A 23,787-nucleotide genomic window follows, 5' to 3' on the forward strand; every position below is an offset into this window, starting at 1 on the left:
TGGTAGGTCTAACATACGAGGAACGGCTGAGGATCCTGGGATTGTATTCATTGGAGTTCAGAAGATTAAGGGGAGATCTAATAGAAACTTACAAGATAATACTTGGCTTGGAGAGGGTGGATGCTAGGAAATTGTTTCCGTTAGGCGAGGAGACTAGGACCCGTGGACACAGCCTTAGAATTAGAGGGGGTCAATTCAGAACAGAGATGCGGAGACATTTCTTCAGCCTGAGAATGGTGGGCCTGTGGAATTCATTGCCACAGAGTGCAGTGGAGGCCGGGATGCTAAATGTCTTCAAGGCAGAAATGGATAAATTCTTGATGTCGCAAGGAATTAAGGGCTACGGGGAGAATGCGGGTAAGTGGAGTTGAAATGCCCATCAGCCATGATTGAATGGCAGAGTGGACTCAATGGGCCGAATGACCTTACTTCCGCTCCTATGTCTTATGGTCTTATGGTCTTAAGTTACACAACATCTTTCCGATATGAAGGAGGCCAGAATTGCACGCAATATTCCAACAGTGGCCTAACCAATGTCCTGTACAGCCGCAACATGACCTCCGCACTCCTGTACTCAATACTCTGACCAATAAAGGAAAGCATACCAAACGCCTTCTTCATTATCCTATCTACCTGCGACTCCACTTTCAAGGAGCTATGAACCTGCACTCCAAGGTCCCTTTGTTCAGCAGCACTCCCTAGGACCTTACCATTAAGTGTATAAATCCTGCTAAGATTTGCTTTCCCAAAAAGCAGCACCTCGCATTTATCTGAATTAAGTGTTGTCTGAGAATTTTTGATGAATTTCTCCAACATATCTTGGAGATGGAACACACTGCTGCTTCTGAGCATTAGTGCTGCAGATGTGACTTCAATCAAAGGGCTACTTTGTCGTGGATCGTGTCAAGCTTCTCAAGTGTTCTTGGAGTTGCACGCATCTTGGCAAGGGTGTGGGGGGGTATTCCATGACACTCTGGTCTGGGCCTTGTAGATGGTGGGCAAGCTTTGGGGAATGAGGAGGTGAGTTACGCACCGCAGTATTCTTAGCCTCTGATCTGCTCTTGGAGCCACAATATTTATGCGGTGAAGCCAGTTGAGTTTCTGGTCAATGGTAACCACCAGGAGGTGGTCAGTAGGGATTCAGTGATGGTAACATCATTGAATGTCAAGGGGTGGTGATTAGATTAACTCTTATTGGAGATGGTCATTGCCTCATGGGGATGTATTTCCATTCCCCTAACAACGTGTTGCAGGATCCTTACAATTCTCTAATTGGCAATTGAGGTACTTCGTCACCATGGTTATATTCCACCCAGGATGTCGATTGGTCCACTTCACACAATTGGTTCCCTTCACCTTGTTTTTGCTCATTGTTCTTAATGGCCTGCCCCATAAATTTACGTAAACTCTCTTGTGCTGTTCCAGTGACTTTTGGAGTTTTTGTCAATCTATTGTTAAGCAGCCCTTTAATTTTCCCAATTTCTTAAATGACATTAATACATCCCCATTGTTGATATCCACATCTGCACACGAGCTCTGGATAATTCTGCCAAATACCTGACTTCCATAGTAATATATTTCTGTTGATGCATACGTCACATCACAAGTGTTTGAATGCAGATCACGCAAATATTATAGAATCCCCACAGTGTAGAAGTGGGCCATTCAGCCCATCGATTCTACATTATCCCTCTGAGGAGCATCTCACCCAGACCCAATCGCCAATCCTTTCCCTGCAACCCTGCTTTTCCCATGGTTAACCCACCCGGCCTACACATTCCTGCACACAATGGACAATTTAGTATGGTCAATCCACCTAAGCTGCACATCATTTGTACTGGAGCACCTGGAACAAATCCACATGGGGGGAATGTGCAAACTCCACATAGACAGTGAGGATGGAATTGAACCCAAGTGCCTGGCACTACGAGGCAGCAGTGCTAACCACAGCATCACACCTAAAATCTTAGCTCTTAGCTGGTAAATCATTGTATTCATAAGTTGTGTTGCAACAAAAACATAAGAAGGAGCTGCAGAAAGGACAAAGAAAAATTTAAGAGATATTGGAGTTGATCATGAAATGTGTTTGAACAATTGAAATTTTCAAAAGAATGCTGAGGGCTGGACCAGCCTCACTGCTGCTGTTACTTAATCACTAATTGAATACAAGTCTAAATTTAACAAAACCGAAATAAGTTCAGCAGGGAAAACTTTCAGTGGACCAGAAGTCAATGTGCTGTTCCTTCTAGCAGGCCCAGGCTTAGAGCTAAGCCAACTGTAACTACACCTTTCCAACTCTTTGCTGTTGGAGAAAGTGAGAACTGCAGATGCTGGAGACCAGAGTCAAAAAGTGTGGTGCTGGAAAGGGCTTATACCCAAAACATCGATTCTCCTGCTCCTCGGATGCTGCCTGGCCCGCTGCGCTTTTCCAGCACCACACTTTTCAACTCTTCGCTCTGCCTGACTGCCTCTATCACTAGCAGCATTGTGGGAAGGGTAGCTTTGTGATAGACTAACTGCATGTCTATAGCAAGTCATTCATGAAGAAACTTCTTAAGTGTCAAGGATCACTTAATGAAATTGCAGATTAATCTAACCTTTTTCCAGGTTCCCAAATCCAGATACAATATGAAGGATCCAACTCATTCAATGTTAAATAGGTAAGGTCCAATGATATATAATCAAACCGTCTGAGAGTCATAGAGCATGAAAACAGACACTTTGGTCTAACCAGTCTATGCTGAACATTATCCTAAACTAAAATAGAACTAAACTGAACATGCACTGCCAAAACGTGTGGCGCTGGAAAAGCACGAAGGAAGATGGACAGGTAGGACAGTTCAAGAGTGCGGTGCCGAGTTGGAGGGTTGGATCTGGGATAAGGTGGGGGGAGTGGAGATGGGGAAACTGGTGAAATTGGCATTGATTCCATGTGGTTGGAGGGTCACAAGGCAAAAGATGAGATGTTCTTCCTCCAGTCGTCAGGTGGCTAAGATTTGGTGGTGGAGGAGGCCCAGGACTTGCATGTCGTTGGCAGAGTGGGAAAGGGTGTTAAAGTGATCTGCCACAGGGCAGTGGGCACTACACCTGTTTCAACTCAACAAAATAGGTGACAACCATTTGCTGGCTCATTTCTCAGGGCAATGTCTTGACCAATCACAATCAACCTGCCTGGTTTAAAATTTTAACAAAACCTACCAGTTAATTACCAGTCATGATTAGCTGGTACATTCTCCATTGAAACATATTCACCAACCAGAGTCTACTTGCAAACAGTCTGCTTAAATTGGTATTCTTACAGATTGTCCTAGTGAATGTAAGATGAAGAAGCTTTTCTCAGCAATACTATAGTTCTGTACTATCAACCAGCTATTTGAATCTGTTAAATAATAAGTGAGCTGGGTTACCAAGTTTTTAAGGATCTCAAAGAGAGACATTAACAAAGGAGTTTCGAGTAAATGCAAAGATATTTTCTGAAAGGAAAGCAATTACAGCTGTGCCAGGTGAATGAGAGAAGATTTAGCACATAGTTAAGTTCAAGTTTGTGTGTCTAAGGTCAATGTTGGGGGGCAAAAACTTTCTGATGTTCGATATCACGTAGATTCTATTGTTTTTGTTAATGCTCTTTTGGTGCTCTTTTGGTGGCAACATTTTGTGAATATGTTCAGTGATTGCCTCCACAAAATATAAAAAGAGAAAAACTGATGGTCTGTCAAGCCAAGTTCCATTCTTGGATCTGCCTTGTCCAGTCTTACTATCAGTTGGAATCATGAAGGAAGGTGGAATAGGGCTCTTATCCCTAGATAAAAGATAACTGAGGAGTGACTTAATAATGAGTTTTTAAACTAAAAAAAGTTTGTGACTGGGTAGACATAGAGATTGTATTTTGTCTGAATGGGAAGACCCAAAACCTGGGATTTAAATGTAAGATTATCATAAATAGAGAATTCAGGTGGAACTTCTTGGCTTAGAAAGTGACATGAATGCACAACTCACTTTAGATGGAGTCATCAAGACAAATAAAATACATGTTTTTAAGGGGGAAACTGGATAAACATAAGACAGAGAAGGAATAAAAGTGTCTATGTAATACTAAAGTGCGTCTCTACAATATAGTCAGTTCTGCTGTAACGCAATAGCTCCGTTCTTGCGCAATCCCGTGCTATCAGAAAATCATGCAATAGCAACACCATTTAAACCAATGGGGCTGGAATTGTGGTATAACCAATACACACTTTAAAACTTCGCACTTTAGAAACAGTGTCCCCAATTCGTCAATCGTGTTATAGCAAATTTGTGTTAACGAAATGTGTGTTATAGCAGAATGACCTGTACAGCATTGTAAAATGATTGAAAGATGCATGAAAAGAAGACTTGAAGACATAGCCAACAGTTACTGTCCCTTGTGGTGTCAACCCAGTGGTGAATGTTGGCTTGTAGTAAATAACACCCTTCTGCACCTGGCTGTATTTTAATCTGGAATCAGTGCAACCTGTTCCACTAGACCATTATTAGATAAAGGGGCCACTCTGTCTTTGGTGCAATTTGGTATAATTTGCAGGTCAACTTAACAGCACATGCCCCAGCTCAATCATAAATGCAGATTTTGAGTGGGGGAACTACTTTATACAGAAGGGTACAGGTACAATCATCCAAAACTGGAAGAAACAATATAATACTACTAAGAACCAAAAGCAATTAACCACAAACAAGAGTGAACTTTCTTTTTTAAACTAAATCCAAGACTCATTCAGAGAATTGGACAGGGTGCCAGTCGGTGCAAACCTGGCAGAAAGGAGTTCTACTTGTTTTCTAAGCAGCTGTCTGGCCAAGTAGGCATTTAAATTTGACCAGACAATTTATTTATCAATGTCCTTCCAGAATCGAACTGCTGTCAATGTTTCGGACAGGTACCAAATGTACCCACCTGAAACTGACAGGATCTTTCTTTCCATGTGTAGAATGGGGTTCCGACAATGACATGCTGTTTTATTTCCCACTTGAGTGGGGAAACCACTGTGACATTTCCTTCAGATTAAGTCAAGAATAAAAAACCCTTTTAATGTACTTATTAAAAATATCAGAGGCCAGTGTCATTTTAATGAGTGGCAGAATAAAAGCAAGCTGATCAGACATTGCCACCACAGACCATGAGTCTTACTGAAACCTGATACTAGTTAAAATCACATGATTGAGATCACAATTAGATCACATGGCTATTAAATAATCACATTCATTCATTGAGCTTTTGACCATTGGTAAGCCCAGAACCAGGAGTTCATAATTTTAGCACTGAGAGGAGGAGAGATGTTCTCATCCAGAGAGTGTGAGCCTGTGGAATTCACTGCCACACGAAGTTGGTGAGGCCAAAACGTTCTGTGTTTTCAGGAATGAGGTAGATTTTGCTCTTATGGCTAAAGGGATCAAGGGATATGGAGAGAGGGCATTGAGCTCAGTGATCAGCCATTCTCAAAGCTGACGGTCACAGAAAGCGAATTGGGAGTGAACCAGCTGGGAGTGTTGTCTTCAAAGCCAAGTAGACCAGAACAACAGAAGAGTAGGCCCGAGGCATGGAGTATAGTAGAGCGAGAGAGTAGCTTTTATTTGTCATTTCTACCATATACAACTGATACAGTAAAAACAAGACAGCGTTCCTCCAGGATCTAGGTGCTACATGGACAGCACAAACCACACACTCCTACATGGCCTAAAGTGCATAAGAAGTGCAAACCACACAAGTTACAGTGTAATAGAAGAATGATGAATAATGTACATTTTTCTAGTAGCAATTCAAAGTCGTGCAATGAATTTCAGATGGGAAAGAGTCTGATCGTAATGTGTTAAGGAGCCTGATGGCTTGGGGAAAGAAACTGTTACACAGTCTGGCCGTGAGAGACTGCATGCTCCGGTATCTTCTGCCAGATGGTAGGAGGGAGAAGAGTAGGAGCTGCAGTGGCAGCAGTGGCAACAGAGCTTGGCAGTGGCTGGGGCCCAGTGTGAGCCCAGATGGTGGCAGCGGCAAGTGGCAGTGAAGGCTGGCAGCAGCAGTGGCAGTCAGCCACGTTGCAGCGGTCAGGTCCATTGCAAGTGGGAGCAAAGCCTAACGTGCCTGGATGGGTCTTAGTCCAGCCTGGGGAATGGGTGGGTGCCAGCGACCCCTCTTAGGGAAGCCCTGCTTAAAGCATCTGCAGGACCCTACCTCAATTCCTTTATCTTTCCATTTTTATGCAAAGAAAACTGAAATGCTGAGGTTTTGAACTTATTTCTTTATTTATCTATTTCTGTAAGATTTTGTAGTCAGGTACGTTGTACCAAAGATGGCACTGTGTGTGGCAACAATGTACACTTTTCACTGTACTTTTGTACCTTGTACACGAGTGACAATAAAATTTAAACCTAAACTCAAAGGCAGAGCAGGGCTTGAAGTGTTGGTTGTCCTGCTCCAGTTTCCATTTTCTATGTTTCTATGAAGTTCAGAACTCTATATTGGCCAGAAATGTAAAACACAGCTCTTACAGTGACAATATTGTAAAACTATTTGTTTTTGGAATTGGGAAAGCATCATAAATTAGATTCATACATTGATTGAAAATAAATATCCTGAATGACTGCTCTCTAAAATTACCACTGACATGTGCGAATGTGCTTTGTCACTATCGTGAGTCATTTGAAGGAAGGCCCAACATCACTTTTGCAAGGCCATCACAAGATGGGCAATGAATGGCTGGCATAGACAGTGACACCTACATGATAAATAGGAATATTATTCCTCAGTTCCTCAGATGGCCGAATTGTCCTATGAAAAGAGACTGAGGAGAATGGCCCTATATTCGCTCATGTTTACGAGGAGAGGCAATAGTATTAAAACACTGCAAAATTCCTATAGGTTTTACCACTTAGATGCAGGAAAAATTATGTTTCCTGTGGGTGGGGGAGGGGATCAACAACTTGAGGAAGCCATTGCAGAATAAGAGGTAGAAAGTTCAAGACTGAAATGGGAAGGATGGCGAATGTTTGCTAACTTTTTTCATAGGGAGTAATGGAGGATCAGGCATTGTGTACCTTCAATGCAGACTTTGGTAGATATCTAAATATTCAAGAAGTTATGGGATATAGGGAAAGTGAGTGAATATGATGATAAGGTAAAGGATCAGCTATGATCTCTTTGAATGACAAAGCAGGCTTCAGGGGCCAAATGGCCTTTGCCTGATTCTAATTTCTATGTTTTTGAATATGCAGATTAATTCAGAACAATAAATAAGGAACTGAACTATCTGTAAACTTTGATGAAGTGGTAATCTATATTGAGCGTATTAATTTTCTTGTCATATAGCTCGTGTGTCAAGGAACATCCAGATAGGATAGAGAGAGGAAAACTGGTCAGAGAAACCCACACCAATTACATGCCTTATCTTGACCTAATGTTAAAGATGATAATTGTTACCTTCTTATTCCTTTTTCCAGGAAAAGCACAAGAATTCTGAAGGTCAGTATATATTACTGTAGTAAAGCCAGGCTTACCTGTAGCAAACACAACATTGCGGGACACCAGCCTGTACTCCACAATTGAAAACTGCGGCAGTTCAATCTTATGTACTCCAGTCACAGCGTCATCCCCACCTCTCCAGTAAAACTGAATGTCATCTGTTGTGTAACCATCTGGAAGCCAAGGCAAAGCCAGCATTAGTCACTTCAGTCACATTTTCCACAGCCTCTACACAGACTCATCTCTTAATTACGCCTTGTGTGTTTTTTGGTGAGGGTGGGGTGTCTAGCTGGAAGATGTGCATGCTGGTGATTGGATGGCTTTGCTTGTTTGCATAATCTGGCAAAGTGTCACATATTTGCAGATTAGTTGTGGCACCTACCAAAACACCCTCTTCTCCACTTTATCACCGCAGAAAGGTGAAACGTTCCAATAAGTCAACAGCCACTTTGAAACACTCTCAAATAAGGATTATCAAAGATAAGTTGTGTAACATGGACCTCTGCCTCAAATTAGTTAGATTCACATTGTCCAAAGTGACAAGCATGCCATCCTTAAATAAATGCGAAACAGCTTTCAGCTTAACCGTATGGAATGGATTTTAATGGAGTGCCTATTGGACAACAGCACTATAAAATAAACGATTACTAAGGATCTGAAACTTTGGTGGCAATGGAACAGGACCTGCAATTATCCGATGCCTTAATAGTTTAGCAGAAGTCTGAACAGTTCTCTAAAAGGATATGGGAAGCACTAAAGAATGTACAAAAACGTGGGTACTCATGCTGAAAGATGACAGCTATCAGGAAAGATGGACCAGGTTGGTGATTTTCTCGTTAGAACAGGAAAGATATAATGGTAATCTGATATAATCCTTAAGAAATATGAATGAGTTTGGATCAGGTAAGTGTGGAGATAATGGGCTGAATTTGAGCTCATTCAAAATCCTGTACAGAGTTAAAATTGTATTCACTTGTTGAAAAATCCAAACTAGGGGCTATAAATAACAGATAGCAACAAACATGTTATTTATCTAGCATATTTTTCATTACTTTATTCCGTCCAGCCAATCCCTGTGTTATCTGATGGTCTCTGGCATCCATTGCAATGCCCTCTGAAACTGGTAATATGTGATCCCTCAGAACAGTCCAGGTTAATCCATCCTTTACTTCATTTTAATCCCAGTGAAAACCTTCCTCTCTTGTCTTGTTACATTCCTTGAGGATTTAGTCAACATGAGCTACTCTCACCTGAGGGAACAAGGCAATACATACACTATTGGGACTGCACATGTTTGCTCGACTTTAAAGAAATTTCCTTCTCTTATTGTTGAGAGGCCATTGCAATAAAAATTGTGTAGATACCAGAACAGACACGATGGGCCAAATTGCCTCCTTCTGCATGTCAGCAGTTCAGTGATTCTGTTAGTGTTACTATTTTAGGCTTTCCCTTACCCATCCAAGCTAGAACAAACCAACCATAACAAAACTTTCTCGTAATCTGACAGCTATTTGTCTGGTTTGTGAAAATTACAAATAAGACTGCATCTTTCCCAAGTCCTTAGATGTAATTGTTTTGTCGGATTCTTTTAAGATGTTATTAACTAGCAAACAATTTTGATCTCAAATTTAATGTGTCAATCATTCCAATCTAAGCGTTTCATTGATCCTCAAGTTGCTCTCTGCACCCTTCTCAGCTGGATGGTGACCCAGCAGCACCTACTTCATTGGCCTGAAGTGGCAGAATGCTGTACCAGCACAGGTTTAGCATCTGATTTCAATCTCAGCAACTAAACTTCCAGCTCCTGGGGAAAAATCCACCTGTTATAAAATGTTTGTTTCTTTTCCATGTAAAGTTGCGTTTTGCCGATTGGCTTAGCAGATTACAGTTTATTTGATTAGATTAGATTAGATTGCTTACAGTGTGGAAACAGACCCTTCGGCCCAACAAGTCCATACCGACCCGCTGAAGCGCAACCCACCCAGACCCATTCCCCTACACCTAACACTATGGGCAATTTAGCATGGCCAACTCATCTAACCTGCACATTTTTGGATTGTGGGAGGAAGCTGGAGCACCCGGAGGAAACCCACACACTCACAAGGAAAATGTGCAAATTCCACACAGAGTCGCCTGAGGTGGGAATTGAACCCACTGTGCCACCATGCCGCCCCTGGTATTTCTTCCTAGTAACTTCCCTCCTCCATCTCCCTTTTTGCCTTTGGTGTTGATTCCTTACGAGAATTGGTTTCTTTCGAGCGGACTTTGAACGATGCAGAGGGCTCCCTTATCTGCCAATTAGTAATGAAAACTGAACAAAGTTAGCCTGCTGGCCCTGAGCGTATAGTTCGAGTCACCAGCTAGCAATTAGGCGCAGGTCCCATAACCAATATCCATCTTCATATTCCGAGGGTAATGAATTGTTAATGGCCCAGCCCTATACACTCTGCAGAAACCTTGTTGGATTGTATGCTTCAGCAACTCACTGGCTAAACTCGTGAAACTATTGAAGAAGTTGTAGTAAGGAGCTTGTTCCTCGGACTGGATGTAATGGGGCGGTGGACTCTCTGCTCTTGCATCTAAAATGCCAGTGAGGGAGCACACCACTGCCTGGCAACCATTTAAGAGCTGATTGACAATTAAATGACAAGAGGCCAGCAGTTTGCTGGTACTGATAGTGCCAATGGGAGTAGTGGACACTGCCAGTACTGCAGCCAGGCAATGAGAAGGTGCACTGTGCTGAATTCTTTTAATGTGAATACAGGTCATTCTCCTATACACAACAGTTGTTTCCCTCTGCAACCTTGTGCTATGGAAAGCTGTTATGGAAAATCACACTGTAGCTAATAGAAAATCGCTATACCCATTCAGTAGAAAATTTGCAATATCCAAACAACGTCCAAAACTTGTCAGTTGGGTTAGAGCCAATTTGTGTTGTCAAAATGTACGTTATAGCAGAACAAACTGTACTGGAGGAATGGAAGATCAGGAAATGGAGAGGAACCTTGGTGATGTTGCACATTGTGAAGGTGGAAGTGGGCTGGAAGCCAGACAGCTATCATGCTGGGTACTTGGCATGAGGCCTTCCTGCAGTCAGTTCCATCCCAGTGGCAGTGGAATGAGGCACTTAAGTGTGAATAAGTTGCTCATAAAGAGTGTCAATTGATCCGCTGGTAGTGGGAAGCCAAGTATCACCACTACTAGCGTGGAGACCTGGCCTCAGTGTGGCCTTGAACTCCTGGCCTCAGCGTGGACATGGATTCCTGTCCTCAGCATGACCTCAAACTCCTAGCCTCACCATGGACATGGATTCTCAGCCTCAGCGTGGACATGGATTCCCTGCCTCAGCGTGGACATCGACTCCAGGCCTCAGCGTGGTCATGCACACCTGGCCTCAACATGGACATGGTTTCCTGGCCTCAGCGTGGACATTGACTCCAGGCCTCAGGGTGGACATGGATTTCTGGCCTCAGCATGGACATGGATTCCTGGCTTCAGCGTGGCCTTGAACTGCTGGCTTCAGCGTGGACATGGATTCCTGGCCTCAGCATGGACATAGATTTCCAGCCTCAGTGTAGACATGGATTCCTGGTCTCAGCATGGACATGGATTCCCGGCCTCAGTGTGAACATAGATTCCTGGCCTCAGTATGGACATCGGCTCCAGACTTCAGGGTGGACATGGATTCCCGGCCTGACCGTGCACATGGATTCCCGGCCTCAGTGTGGACATGGATTACTGACCTCAGCGTGGACTCGAACGCCCAGCACTCCCAGCCTCGAAGTGAAACCCAGCGCAGTCTGTGTTGGATGGAGCTCTGAAACTATTATTTCTCTCCAAGATGGGCCACAAATGGTAACGTAACCTTTTCACTGTGAGTACATGTGACAATAAATCTAATACTAATTGTACTCCTCTCCCCACCTCCCCCCACCCCCAGCACTGATATCAATGTAGTAGGGTGCAGAGGCAGGTAGGTAGGCATCAGGTAGGTTGCCCACCCACCTTCATCACCCCTGGCAAGACAATGTTAAATGCACATTCTGATGTCTGAGTACTTCAATCACATTAATCCTGATGGTAACTTCCGGATTACCTTGAGTCAGTTGAAAATAAACAGATAATAAAGCCAACCTGAAGACACAGGAGTTTTTTCTTTGACACTGTTGGTAACTAAGGGTTAATATTTAACCAGTGGGCCGGAGTTTGCTGGAATGGGGAATCTTGTAAAATGCTCCACTTGTGTGATTGTGTTTACCTGTCACCGGAGAGTTGAGAAAATATTTACCCTATAAACTGCTGAAGTGTGGGCAGGGTGAGCTGGGGCCTGGGACAAGGAGGTGTATCAAGGCCTAGTAAGTCAAGGAGCTCAAGGCATTATAGGGCCCACAGTGTTTGGGTTAGGGGTGGTATGGTGGCTCAGTGGTTAGCACTGCTGTCTTACAGCACTGGAGCCCGGTTCAATTCCAGCCTCGGGTGACTGTCTGTGTGGAGTTTGCACATTGTCCCCGTGTCTGCGTGGGTTTCCTTCGGGTGCTCTGGTTTCCTCCCACAATCCAAAGATGTGCAGGTCAGGTAATTTAGCCATGATAGTGTTAGGTACATTAGTCAGAGGGAAATAGGCCTGGATGGGTTACTCTTAGGAGGGTCGGTGTGGACTTGTTGGGCCAAATCGTCTGTTTCCACACTAGAGGGAATCTATTCTAATTTGGAGGCTCAGGATGGGATGGATGTTTTCAGGCTAAGGTTAGGGTTAGACAGGGAGCAGGGCAACAGTGCTCAGCTCAGGGGTGCAGTCACCACGCTAGGCTCAGGAGCTGTGACTCCAGGCCAAGAGCAACACCAGGGCCAATGATTTCTGTCTCAGGTCCTGGCACTGAAGGCAAAAGGGGTATCTGGAAATTTCACGATCAGCAATCAATTTCCTCTGACACTGAGATTTTGTGTTGAGGAAGATGCAAATGGTGCACAAGGAATAACAATGGTCATTAAATTAGAATGAAAAGGAGAAATAAAGAGAGAGGAGGGGCAAGTATCAGGAAGAAGGCAGGAAATAAATAAAATGTTAACATTTAGAAATCTCAAGAAGCAATTTAATACTCATTAGAATGAGATAATTTCATTTTAAATAGTCCCTTTCGAGGTTTGAAAGGTTGTGTGGCATTGATGGAACCTAAACCTGTATCAAGCAATGGAACCTTACATTATTGTAGTGATTGGAACTATGGTCAGGTGGATCGCATTGACTATGAGATCATTGTCTGGGGCTGTTACCCTGGGCCAGTCAGGGAATCCTGGTTGACCAATATAAACAGGAGAGTGTAAAATTAGTATTGTTATTGTTTTGTAATGATTGAAGCTGGGATTTGAGGTTCCTCACTTCCCTGAAAACTTGTTGAATGGTAGGGTTTGGGGCCAGCCTTTGCTGCTCCTCTCCCTTGTAAAATTGCTGTTTCTTTGAAAATAGCTGTCAATGTTAATTGTTTCTGAACTGTACTGTGTAATAATAAAAAAAAAGGCGATTTGCGGTGTGGCCGGAGACTGGAAGGCTAACAACTAGCTCGCAGGAGAGCAGCCCAGAGGAGGTCTGGTCAGTATGCAGGATGACTGGGAGCAGGGTGGTCAATGAACAACCTGGAGGAAGGTGGGTCTGGGGAGAGTCGGTCAGTACATAGGGTGGCTGAAGACTGAAAGGCTGATGACTGTCCTGCAGAAAAGCTAGCCAAGGACGATCTGGTCAGGACATGGTGTGGACCAGTGTAGGGTACCTGAGGACAGCAGGGCGGTGGGGAGAGCTGAGTCATGTAATCATCAGTTTTGAGTGTTGAATGTTATTTTTGGTTATGTTGCGTTTGTAAACTATTTCTTTAATGCCTGGGTGCAGGCCAGGTGTAAAGTGTTTGCAATAGTATATTGTGGGCTTTTGCCTGCCGTAACCTTTGAGGTTAGGGGCTGAAATAGACTCTTCTCTGGATTTCTGTCATTGTGGTACCTTTGAAAATACAGTGACTTGTGTGACAATTCTATATATTTTATAGAGTGTTGCTTGTTATACAGTGACTTGTGTGACAATTCTATATATTTTATAGAGTGTTGCTTGTTTTGTGAGATTTTGGGCACCTTATGGTTGTGACCTGATTCCTCTTATGTATTGTTATGATTATATGGTATTTTGTATAACTATGAAGAAAATAAAAAAAATATAAACAGGAGATTCAGAAGGTCTCCTCAGTCCAGGGACTGGCTTTGTGCTGGCTGGTCACAGCTCAGTTACAGTGCACCTGTAAATAAAGGGTGACTTGGTGACAGATTACTGGCCTCACTGCAGCAATTTCAAATACTGTCCCTTGTTTTCTGCAGTGTGTTTCATCCCCTTTAAAACATTCATGGGATGTTAATGCTTCTTTCCACTCAGTCAAACCTAGTAGCAGAACAGTGCAAGGTTTTCTTAAATCATTTACAGTTGTAGCCCATCCTGAATTCCTCTTGAACAGAGTTGCTTGATTGGCCATTTCAAAAGGCAGGAAAGAGATACATTTGTGTGTCATATTGAAATAAGTCCAGGTAAGGACAAAAGATTTCCTTCTCTGAGGTTCATTAGTGAACCGGATGCATATTTACAACAGTTGCCCTTAGACTCACCTTTTAATCCAACTTTTTAAAAAAAAATTAATTCAAATTTTACCATCTGCTTTGGTGGGTTTTGAATCCATATCCCCAAAATGTTAGTCGAGGACATGGGGTTGCTATCCAATTGGCATTGCCACTGTGTTGCTGACTGTCAATAGACTATTAGGATTTAGATTTATTGTCACATGGATATAAAAAACAGTGAAAAGTGTTTCTTTGTGTGTTGAATGCAAAACATCACCATGCTCCGGCGCCATCTTGAAACACTGAATATAATGCAAGATTTAAGCATATAACCAGGAGATTTAGAGTCTCCTCAGTTTAGGGTACTGACTCTGTGCTGGCTGGTGCTACAGTCAGTGTGTAAAACAAAATATATAATACAAGATTTTATTGCAGTAGATTTCACTCTTTTCTCTTCTTCGTGTTCCTCCTCTACTGCTCCTCCAGTCACTGCTTGACAGCAGATGGAGTCACTGAAACAGGCTCCGGGTATCTGTAATGGGGTCTGGGGTCTCAGTTACAGGCCTCTGTTACTGCCACAATAGTGACTGCTACATTTGAGCCAGGGCCTGGGGATGCGTGGGCTTTGTCCCTCCTGTTTCCCACCTGACCCTCCACCAGAGGCTGCTGCCGGTCCACTATCCGTCCCTTTCGCTGAGGTTTCCCCCTCCTTCGGGCACCCAGGTCTGGAGCCCTGGCTCAGCCTGTACATCCAGGGCAGAGGGAGTCAGCCTGGGATCTGTTCCCTCGCCGGGAGACCCTGGGCTGGGTTGGAGCTGTGTGTGGCCCACCCTGGCATTGTTGCAGCTGTCGCCGGAGATCTCCTCTTTCACCTGCCGCTCTCCAGACTTTACAGAAAAGAAAAGGAAAAAAAAAAGCAAAAATAAAAAGAGAAAGAAAGCAGATAGGATGGATGAGTCCTGGGCTCAGCCCTGTAGGTCAGGTTTGGGTTTAACCCAAGGCTTCTTGAAGAAGGAAGTACTTGCAGTGAAAAAATGTTCCTCAGTGTCCTCTTGCAATCTGCTGTGCCCAATTCTCACCATGTTATCCACGTCATCTGCAAAAGGCTCTTTCCACCAGCTCTCCCTCGCAGGCAAATAAAGCAGCAACAGAAACGTACAATATTCTGGGCTAAATACAAACCTGAGGCAATGTCTTTTGAAGTTTCCCCTCTGTGCTTTAAGAAATAGCTGGGACTCAGATCTTGTTGTCAGCTCCCCTCAATTCAAGAGTAATTGGCATCTGGCTGATTTTAAGTGTTGACATTATACATTAGGACCCTCCTTTCTCTTTCCTATATTTGTCCCGAGACTTTCAACTCTGAGCTCTTTGAACAAGATGCTGTCGAACAAAGGTCTCACTTTGTACAAGACAGAGAGACCGAGAGAGAGAGAGAGTATACGAGCATATACATATTAGCAGAGGGCATAAACCACTTCACCCCACAAGCCTGTGCTGCCATTCAATAAGATCATGGTCAACCTAATTATTTAACATTCTCATCTATCCCACATGAACTTTCAAACTTTTGGATATTTTTAAGGCAGAAGTAGACGATCAGCGAAGACTCTTCTTTTGAGGAAAAGAGTTCATCATCCTCTGGGCAAAAAAATTTACTTATCTCTTTTTCAAATGGGTGACTTCTTATTTTTAATTGGTGACCTTTAATTCTGGAATCTCCCAGAAGAGAAGCCATCATTTCCACCCTGTCAACATCCATCAAAATGTTTTATGGTTCAGTCAAGATTCCTTTTCCTCCCTTAAAATCCAGCGATTACAAGCCTAACCTGCAACTCGCGCAATGTCTCTAGTTCAGCACGAATTCCTGGATTATTTACAACCCAATAATAGCGCGTACATTCAACTCACTATTACTCTCCCAGAAGAATCCAAGCCATTTTTTTAAATTAAAATCTCAAAGTTACTGAAGTACCATTCCACCAATGGGTCCCTCTCCCTTTCTCAATCCCCTAACACCCACTCTTCTTGAGTGAAATATATGTAACATTCTGGGTTGAAATAATGTACTAAATGGCCCAAGCATTTTGACAAACTGCTTGTATTGGGCTGAAAGCCCCTGATCATGAAGTTGATCTCAGCACAGTCCGGGGGCTGGGGGACGCCCAGGAGCATACAAAGTCATGCGTGATAAAGCAAAGGGAGAGCATCCCAGTGTTTGCTTCATTCAGGCTGAATCTGATTAAAATTTAAGCATTATTCATCCTGTGTTGTAGATGAGCATCAAACTGCTGCCTAATCAAACTGAAATGATGGTGCATTTAATGCTTTCTGACTCTCAGCTGTAATTTTCCTATGTGGAAATGTACGTAAGCACAAATATTTTTAAAAATTTGAATAAAAGGAAACCTAGCACCGACCTGTTGAAAGATAAAACATTAAATGACATTATGATGGATGTATTTTCTGGGAGCTAGAGACAATGACAGGGATACAGCTGGATGCTTGGTAAGACTAATGCTAGTGGTTGAGGAATTTTATTTTGCTGCGGGGCCAGTTTCTCTTGAGAATACTCACAGCTTTCTATTTCCAGCGTGCAGTTTTGTTCATCCAGTGGGTATCTCCGCAGATCCATCATACATGCAGCTGTTGTTGTGATTCTGTATCAAAGCAAAGAAAGGAAAGGGTCACCATGGTAGCAGCTTTTTAATTCCCCAATCACTGCGCCCATGGCTCTATTAACAAGGCACGGTAATAATTCGACTGAATCCTGGTCATTGCACCTCTGAGCTTTGTTCCCCACTGAGCTCCCAAGAAGCTTTAACATGCTCTTCCACCTCCTGGTACTCTCTGTTGAAATCAGCTTAACAACAACTTGCATTTAAATAGTGCCTTTTGCCTTGTTTAAAAAAATCTGAGTGCTTTACAGGAGCTTTAGCAAACAAAGCGTGAAACTGAGACAGGCAGATGATTAAAATTTGATCAAAGACCATCTTAAATAACGAGAGAGTGATTTAGGCAGGAAATTCCAGAGCTTGAGGTCTAGGCAGCTAAAGGCTCAGCCACCAATTGTTTCTTGATTAAAATTGGACAATTGCAATTGTCCAGAATTGGAGGAATGCAGATATTTGGGGCCATAAGAAATAGGAACAGCAGAAGACTATCCAGTCCCTTGACCCTGCTCTGCCAATCAATACTGTCCCGGCTGATCCTCGATCACAACTTTCCAGCCCGTTACTGATATCCTATGATTCCTGGAGACTCAACAAAATGCATCCAACTCAGCCTTAAATATACCGAACAATGGAATATCTATAAAGATTCACAGTACTTTTAATGAAGGCATTTCTTCTCTTGCTGGCCCCGCAGCCTGACACTGTGCTCTTGTGTTCTATATTTCCCCTGACAGGGATCCTGTTTCAAGTCAAGGTAGGTGAAGGTATTTTGAATTTTGGCTCGATGTCTCCCATTGCTATCCTCGTGCACCAGTTTATATTTTTCAAGTTACCAACTCCCTCAAGATGGCAGCAAGGAGAACTTCAGATAAGTTTTTTATATCTACAAGGCATCACATCTGTTGTGTTTTCATTTTACAAACAAAACAGGAGATTTGCGATTCCTACCAATTTGGTGAATCATTTAGAGATCACAGTGACCCTGAATTATGAAAGAAATGATTCACCAAGTTAGATAGTTGTCAGGTGTCCGGTTACAGTGCTCAGCACTTTATGATAGATGGGCCTTTAAATCTACAAGTATATTGTTTAGTCAAAGATGGGAGTAGGAGATTTCTTAAATACATTTAGCTTCACCTTCATTGCTTTTAAGAACCGACTTTGCGGTCTCGTTGTCAATCGTGTCTAATGGATGAATAGACTGTTTCCAGTATAAGAACTTATTAAGAGTAACAAAGCTGATATGATTCAATGTTTAACAGCATGTTTAACAGCAATATGTACCGGGTGGTGAAAAATATAGTGAAAATGACTAATTCATCCTTCTGAAATTATTTGAGTTGTTTCAAAATCTCCAGTTAGAGCAAAAACTGGTCAGTTTTCCATTTCATAAAGGACAAACCATTTTTAGACAGCGGCATTATGGGTGACATGGTGGCTTAGTGGTTAGCACTGCTAATTCACAATGCCTGGGACCAAGGTTCAATCCCAGTCTTGAGTGAATGTCTGCGTTTGCACAATCTCCCTGTGTTGGCTTGGGTTTCCTCCAGATGCTCTGGATTCCTCCCACAGTCCAAAGATGTGCATGTTTGGTGGTTGGCTGTGCTATACTATCCAGGGATTTGTGGACTCGATGGATAAGACTTGAGAAATGCAGGGTTATGGGAATAGCATGGGGCTAGATGGGATGGTCTTTGGATGGTCAGTGTGAGATTGATGGGCTAAATGGCCTGCTTCCAAGCTATTGGGATTACTATGTTCTACCTCATTCTTGGATTCAGGATTATCCTCATACACAGTCAAGTCTTCACCATTTGAAATTCCAGTCCTGGGGATGGAGATTGACTAGGCTTTACAACTTGTAACTGCCACAATTTGCCTCAAGCTAACCTTTCACCTTGTGGTGAAGCGGCCAAAGTTGAATTTTCCTCCCTAAGCCAAAGGCTCCAGTCCCTTGTCAACCTTGTACACAAAAGCTGGATATATCAGCTATCCTTGGTATTTGTCGTCTTCAAGAAAAATGGGAAGTTTAGTGGCTGGTAAAAGTCTTCTTCTGCCTTTAAATCACAATTTGCTCCAAAATGTATGATTATTCCTGCACTGTTGAAAACCTTAACATTTCCAGATTCCATCATCATCAATCCCCACCATGGCTCTCCCCTCCCAGAGCTCCTCACTGTTCCTCCTGGCTAGTGCACTGTGAGTTTCACCATGCAGAAGAATAAGGGAGGAAAAACTAATAGCCATTTTATAAGGAGGTGATAGCATAATGGTAATGTCGCTACTTAACTCTGTGATCTGCCTGCATTACTCTCAAGATAAAGCTTTTCACTGTGCCTCCGTACATGTGACAATAAATTCAATTTAATTCAATTCAATTCATTGGACTGGTAACACAGAGTCCCAGTCCAATGTGCTGAGGATGTGGGTTATAATCTCACTAGGGCAGATGGTGAAATTTGATCGCAGTTAAAAATCTGGAGCAAAATGCTCGTCTAATGGCAACCATTTGACCACTTAAAAACCCATCTGGTTCACTAATGCCCTTTATGGGATGAATGCTGCCTTTCCTACCTGGTCAGGCCTATATGTGGTTCTAGACTCACAGTAATTACTCCGTTATTTATCCTACTGGTTACACACTCAAAACAAAACTCCAATATGTTTGTCAATCAATATTTTTAGATTGTAAAACCATGTTGACTCCTTATGATTTACGATGGCTTTCTTAATATAAATAGCCAATTGATAGTACAAAACATGAGTAATACTGAAAAAGAAGACACATTTTATCAAAGCTTTTGTCTTGCACATATCAGGGCAATTTGCAAGAATATATAAGGGGAAAGCCAAAATTTTAGTAGAAATGAGTTTATGACAAAAACTTCCATGAGTATGTATTTTCTTAACAATACTCTACTTTCTTAATATTCCTGCTGATAACTATCAGGATATCGGTCTGTAGTTTTCTTTCTCACTCACTCCCATCCAGAATGGCAGATTTCCAAAGATGTGCATACTAGGTTGATTAGCCAAGCTAAATTTCCCAGTGTCCAGGGATGTGCAGGGTAAATAGATTAGCCATGGGAAGTGTACGGTTACAGGGATAGGGTGGAAGTGGTAAGTCTGGGTGTGATGTTCTTCAGCTGGTTGTTATGGACTCAATGGGCTGAATGGTCTGCTTGCACGTTGTAGGATTCTACAACACCATTTTCTAATGGTTGTGTAAGGTAGTGATTCCAACTTAGCACAGCCATCACCTCCCTGATATTTCAAAATATTTTAAATATTTTCAGTGATTAAGCCTCCTGAACTCTCTGGAGTAGAGAATTCCTGACATTCACTATCCTCTGAAAGAAGAACTTCTCTGCATCTCAGTTTTAAATGAGTACCCCATATTCTGTAACTATGTCCCCAACTTTGAAGTTCCCCTTCTCGTGGAAAGATCTTCTCAACCTGTACCCTGTCGAGCCCCTTCAGAAGCTTGAATGTTTTGATAAGATCATCTCTCATTCTTCTAAACACTAATGAATAAAGATCTCGCTTGTTTCACTGTTCTTGAAATGCCGACTCCTTCATCTCGGGAATCAGCCTAGTAAATCTCTCTTGAACTTTCTCCAATGCCCGTATATTCTTTTTTTTTAAATGCAGGGACTGAAACTATACACATTACTCCAGATGCAGCTTCATCATCCTGTCCAGTTGTAAGAAGACATTTCTATTTTTAAACTCCATCCCCTTGCAATAAAGGCCAAAAGTCAATTTGCCTTCTTAATTACTCACTGCATCTGCATGCTAATGTTTGTGCATTCAAGATAAGAACATGCTGTACCTCACTTTTTTGGAGTCTCTCTTCATTTACATAATAATCTGCCTTTTGAATTTTCTTATTGGAGTGTGTGACCTCACACTTCCCTACATACTTTACTCCGAATGACACACTGACAGCATTTGCTCAAATGAAATATTACAGTCCATACTCAGTGACATCCTTATTCTGTAGAAAACGGGTACATGGATCAATTCATTTCAAATGAAATATGAGTTTGTATACACCCAGGGCTAAAACTGTAGCTGCTGTGACTTTTACTGGAGGCAAAGAAAAATGTTAAAGAAAGGTGTACTGGAGACAGCACAGCATCAGGGTAAATCTCAGGTACAGCACAAGTACAGCACAAGTCTGATTTCCGAAATGGGAAATACTTTCTTTTGAAGGAGAACTGCAATTTCTGGCACCTGAAGTTGTATACAGTGAAGTAAACATGTATAATGTTGGCATTTATAAAAATAAGTACATTAAATATTTATCACAACTTGTAAAAGTCTTTGAAGGCCTAATGCACTGGAGCTCTGAACTTCATATCCTTGACAAATGCTAGCAAGATTAATTAATGGTTGAGACAATGGCAACCAAAGGCAGCAATGGAGTTGTGTGCTTCAGATGTGTGTAAGAATGTTCTCCATATAAAGTGGACTGTTTTGCTCAGTTATTGCAGTATGTTGTGACTCCTTCTAGCCGCTTACTGTACCCAAACCTGACGTATAAGTCTGAAAGACGATAGTTTTACATTGGATATTCGCGAGTGAAACAGGCGATTCACCTCAACTAATCCTTATGATGTTTGTGCTTCTCTTGAGCTATTGCTCATCTATTCTCATTTAAATGTACTGTTTGAACCATCTGTTTCCTTCTCCCTCATATATATGTCTAGCTTTCTCTTAAATGCACTTCCATTATTTATGTTCAAAATTCTTATCACTTTTGGGCAAAGAAATTCCTTCCAAATTCCATATTTATTCCCTAGTGACTATATTATATTGATGATCACTGCTTACGTTTTCCTCCAAATTCTCCCTATCTACTCTATTGAAACCTTTCATAATTTGAAAGACCCCGAATATAGTATCCCAAGCTTACTTTAAGAGAAGACACAGCCTGTCAATCACTTCTTGTATCATTTCTGGTGTCAGCCTCATAAATCTACAGGTCACTCTCTTCAGATTTTCTGTATTTGTTTTAATATGGTGACCATAACTGCATGCTGTACTCTAAGTGCAGTCTAACCAGGGTTTGATATAAGTTTACTGTAACTTTGCTATTTTGCAGTTCTACCGCTGTGGAACTAAAACAGAATGCTTGGGTTCCAATGTGTAAATGATGAGGCAGAGTGGTAGCAGAGAATGGAAGGGCTGAAAGCCAATCCTTTGCTCCAGATCCTGCCGACTTGTTGGATGCCTGATTCAGTATTCCTAAAGACCAGTGGGTCAAGAAGCAACTTGCTCGGTGACATAAAGACCCATCGTGACATTCAGCAGATGTCACTCATGTGCTGAGGTGGTTTTGTACTGGTAATGTCACTAGTTTAGTAATCCAGAGTTCCCAGAATCATGTTCTGGGGTTACAGACTCAAATCCCACCATTGCAGATGGTGAAACTTAACTTCAATAAATATATGCAACTAAAAGAAAACATAACAGTGATCATATGTCAATTGTTGCAAAAGCTCATCTGGTTCACTGGTGCCCACTAGGGAAGGAAATCTGCTGGCCTACAGTAACATAATTGTCTTCAAACTAACCTCAAGGTAACTAGGGATGGGCAATAAATGCTAACTTAGCTAACTTAATTTGATTTTGAATCTTATACTTAAAGCAATGGTACTCTGGAGTTTGCCTCCCAATTAGCCAGCATGTGTGTTCTTCAAGTGGAATTGGGAAAACATGTAAATGGATAGGAAGCTTACATAACCCAGAACTAATACTATGGGTTGAATCTTAAGCCTCGCTGCAGTTGTCCCCCTACCTTAATATGATGAAAGCAGATCAGGTGGTTCAAACCTGTAGTGACACTACTGGAGAGACCTATGAGGAAACACTAATGACCATGACAAAGGAGGTCTATTTTTAGATTGAAGGTTTGCTTTAAAATGGTAATAAATATTTAATAACTACATGGTTTTTACATTGTCACAGAGGGAGTACTTTGTATAGAGAGTACTTACCCCTTGAACTTCTATCCATTTTCCATTAAAAGCTTTGATAGATGTCTGCATCTCTTTTACCTCCTTTCCCCTGAAGAGGGCGACTTATCCTTGGTAGTTACATTCACTGTCTCCTGGCCTGAACCTGATGGAGGCTGACATTTTTCACAAACTAGGTTTGGTGATGCCAAGGAACGGGCTATTCAACTGTAGTAGGCAGAAGTGGGTACTGCAGATGCTAGAGATTAGAGTCAAGATTAGAGTGGTGCTGGAAAAGCGCAGCAGGTCAGACAGCATCCGAGGAGGAGGAAAACCTTCTGATGAAGGGCTTTTGCCCAAAACGTCGATTTCCCTGCTCCTCAGATGTTCCCTCACCTGCTGTGCTTTTCCAGGATCACTCTAATCTATTTAACTGTAGTGTCTGATTCTGTAATTTGTCAATAGATTCCCATTACACACACCCCAAAACAGCAGGAAGTTTCAAGCTAATCTCACCTGAGGTAGATGGCTGGGAATGGATTTATGCAATGTCCCCACATTGTTTCTCCATTGAAATCAATGATGAGCAATATTAGCCAGGCTGCACAATAGACATTCCACCCAATCCCATGAGTCAGCAAGTTAGCTTAAAATGATCAAAGATTCTGCAGCAGGGATCATTTGGTTAACATGCCAGAATTAGGAACCTTTGCTAATTTCCCCTTTCATACAGCCACAAGACTGACTCTAGTTTTTGATACGTCAGTGTTGCCCATCCAAAGATCAGCAATACCATCAGGGAAACATTTCCTGGACTGCATTAAAAAGTATATATAAAAAAGCATGTGATAAAGTCAGATTGGACAGAAAATGGTAGTAAATAAAGGTTGCATAAAGGAAATAATCTATACAGATAAAAATATTTTAGTTTTATTCTGTACTAGAAAATTCAAGATTAATTACAATTGAGGGCATTAGAATTATTTCCTTTTTATTTCAAAATTGCACCAATATGGGAAACTTCGATTTCTATAATGAGCAAGGGAAAGATGGCTGAAGCAGTCTACAAATTGTA

The 23,787-nt window shown here is 42.1% G+C and overlaps 1 protein-coding gene across 1 annotated transcript in view; it reads right to left on the reverse strand.

Annotated features, from left to right (window-relative positions):
- Window positions 1–23,787, reverse strand: part of gabrb3 (gamma-aminobutyric acid type A receptor subunit beta3) — a 312,930-nt gene that overhangs the window by 68,354 nt on the left and 220,789 nt on the right. Inside the window, exons 5-6 of the mRNA XM_043692280.1 lie at window positions 16,655–16,737; window positions 7,522–7,659 (exon numbers count right to left, since the gene is read on the reverse strand). Coding sequence (XP_043548215.1) covers window positions 7,522–7,659; window positions 16,655–16,737 — 221 coding nt within the window. The remainder of the gene's footprint in view (window positions 1–7,521; window positions 7,660–16,654; window positions 16,738–23,787) is intronic.

Source organism: Chiloscyllium plagiosum, chromosome 6, assembly GCF_004010195.1.
Source record: "Chiloscyllium plagiosum isolate BGI_BamShark_2017 chromosome 6, ASM401019v2, whole genome shotgun sequence".
NCBI classification, from domain to species: Eukaryota; Metazoa; Chordata; class Chondrichthyes; order Orectolobiformes; family Hemiscylliidae; genus Chiloscyllium; species Chiloscyllium plagiosum.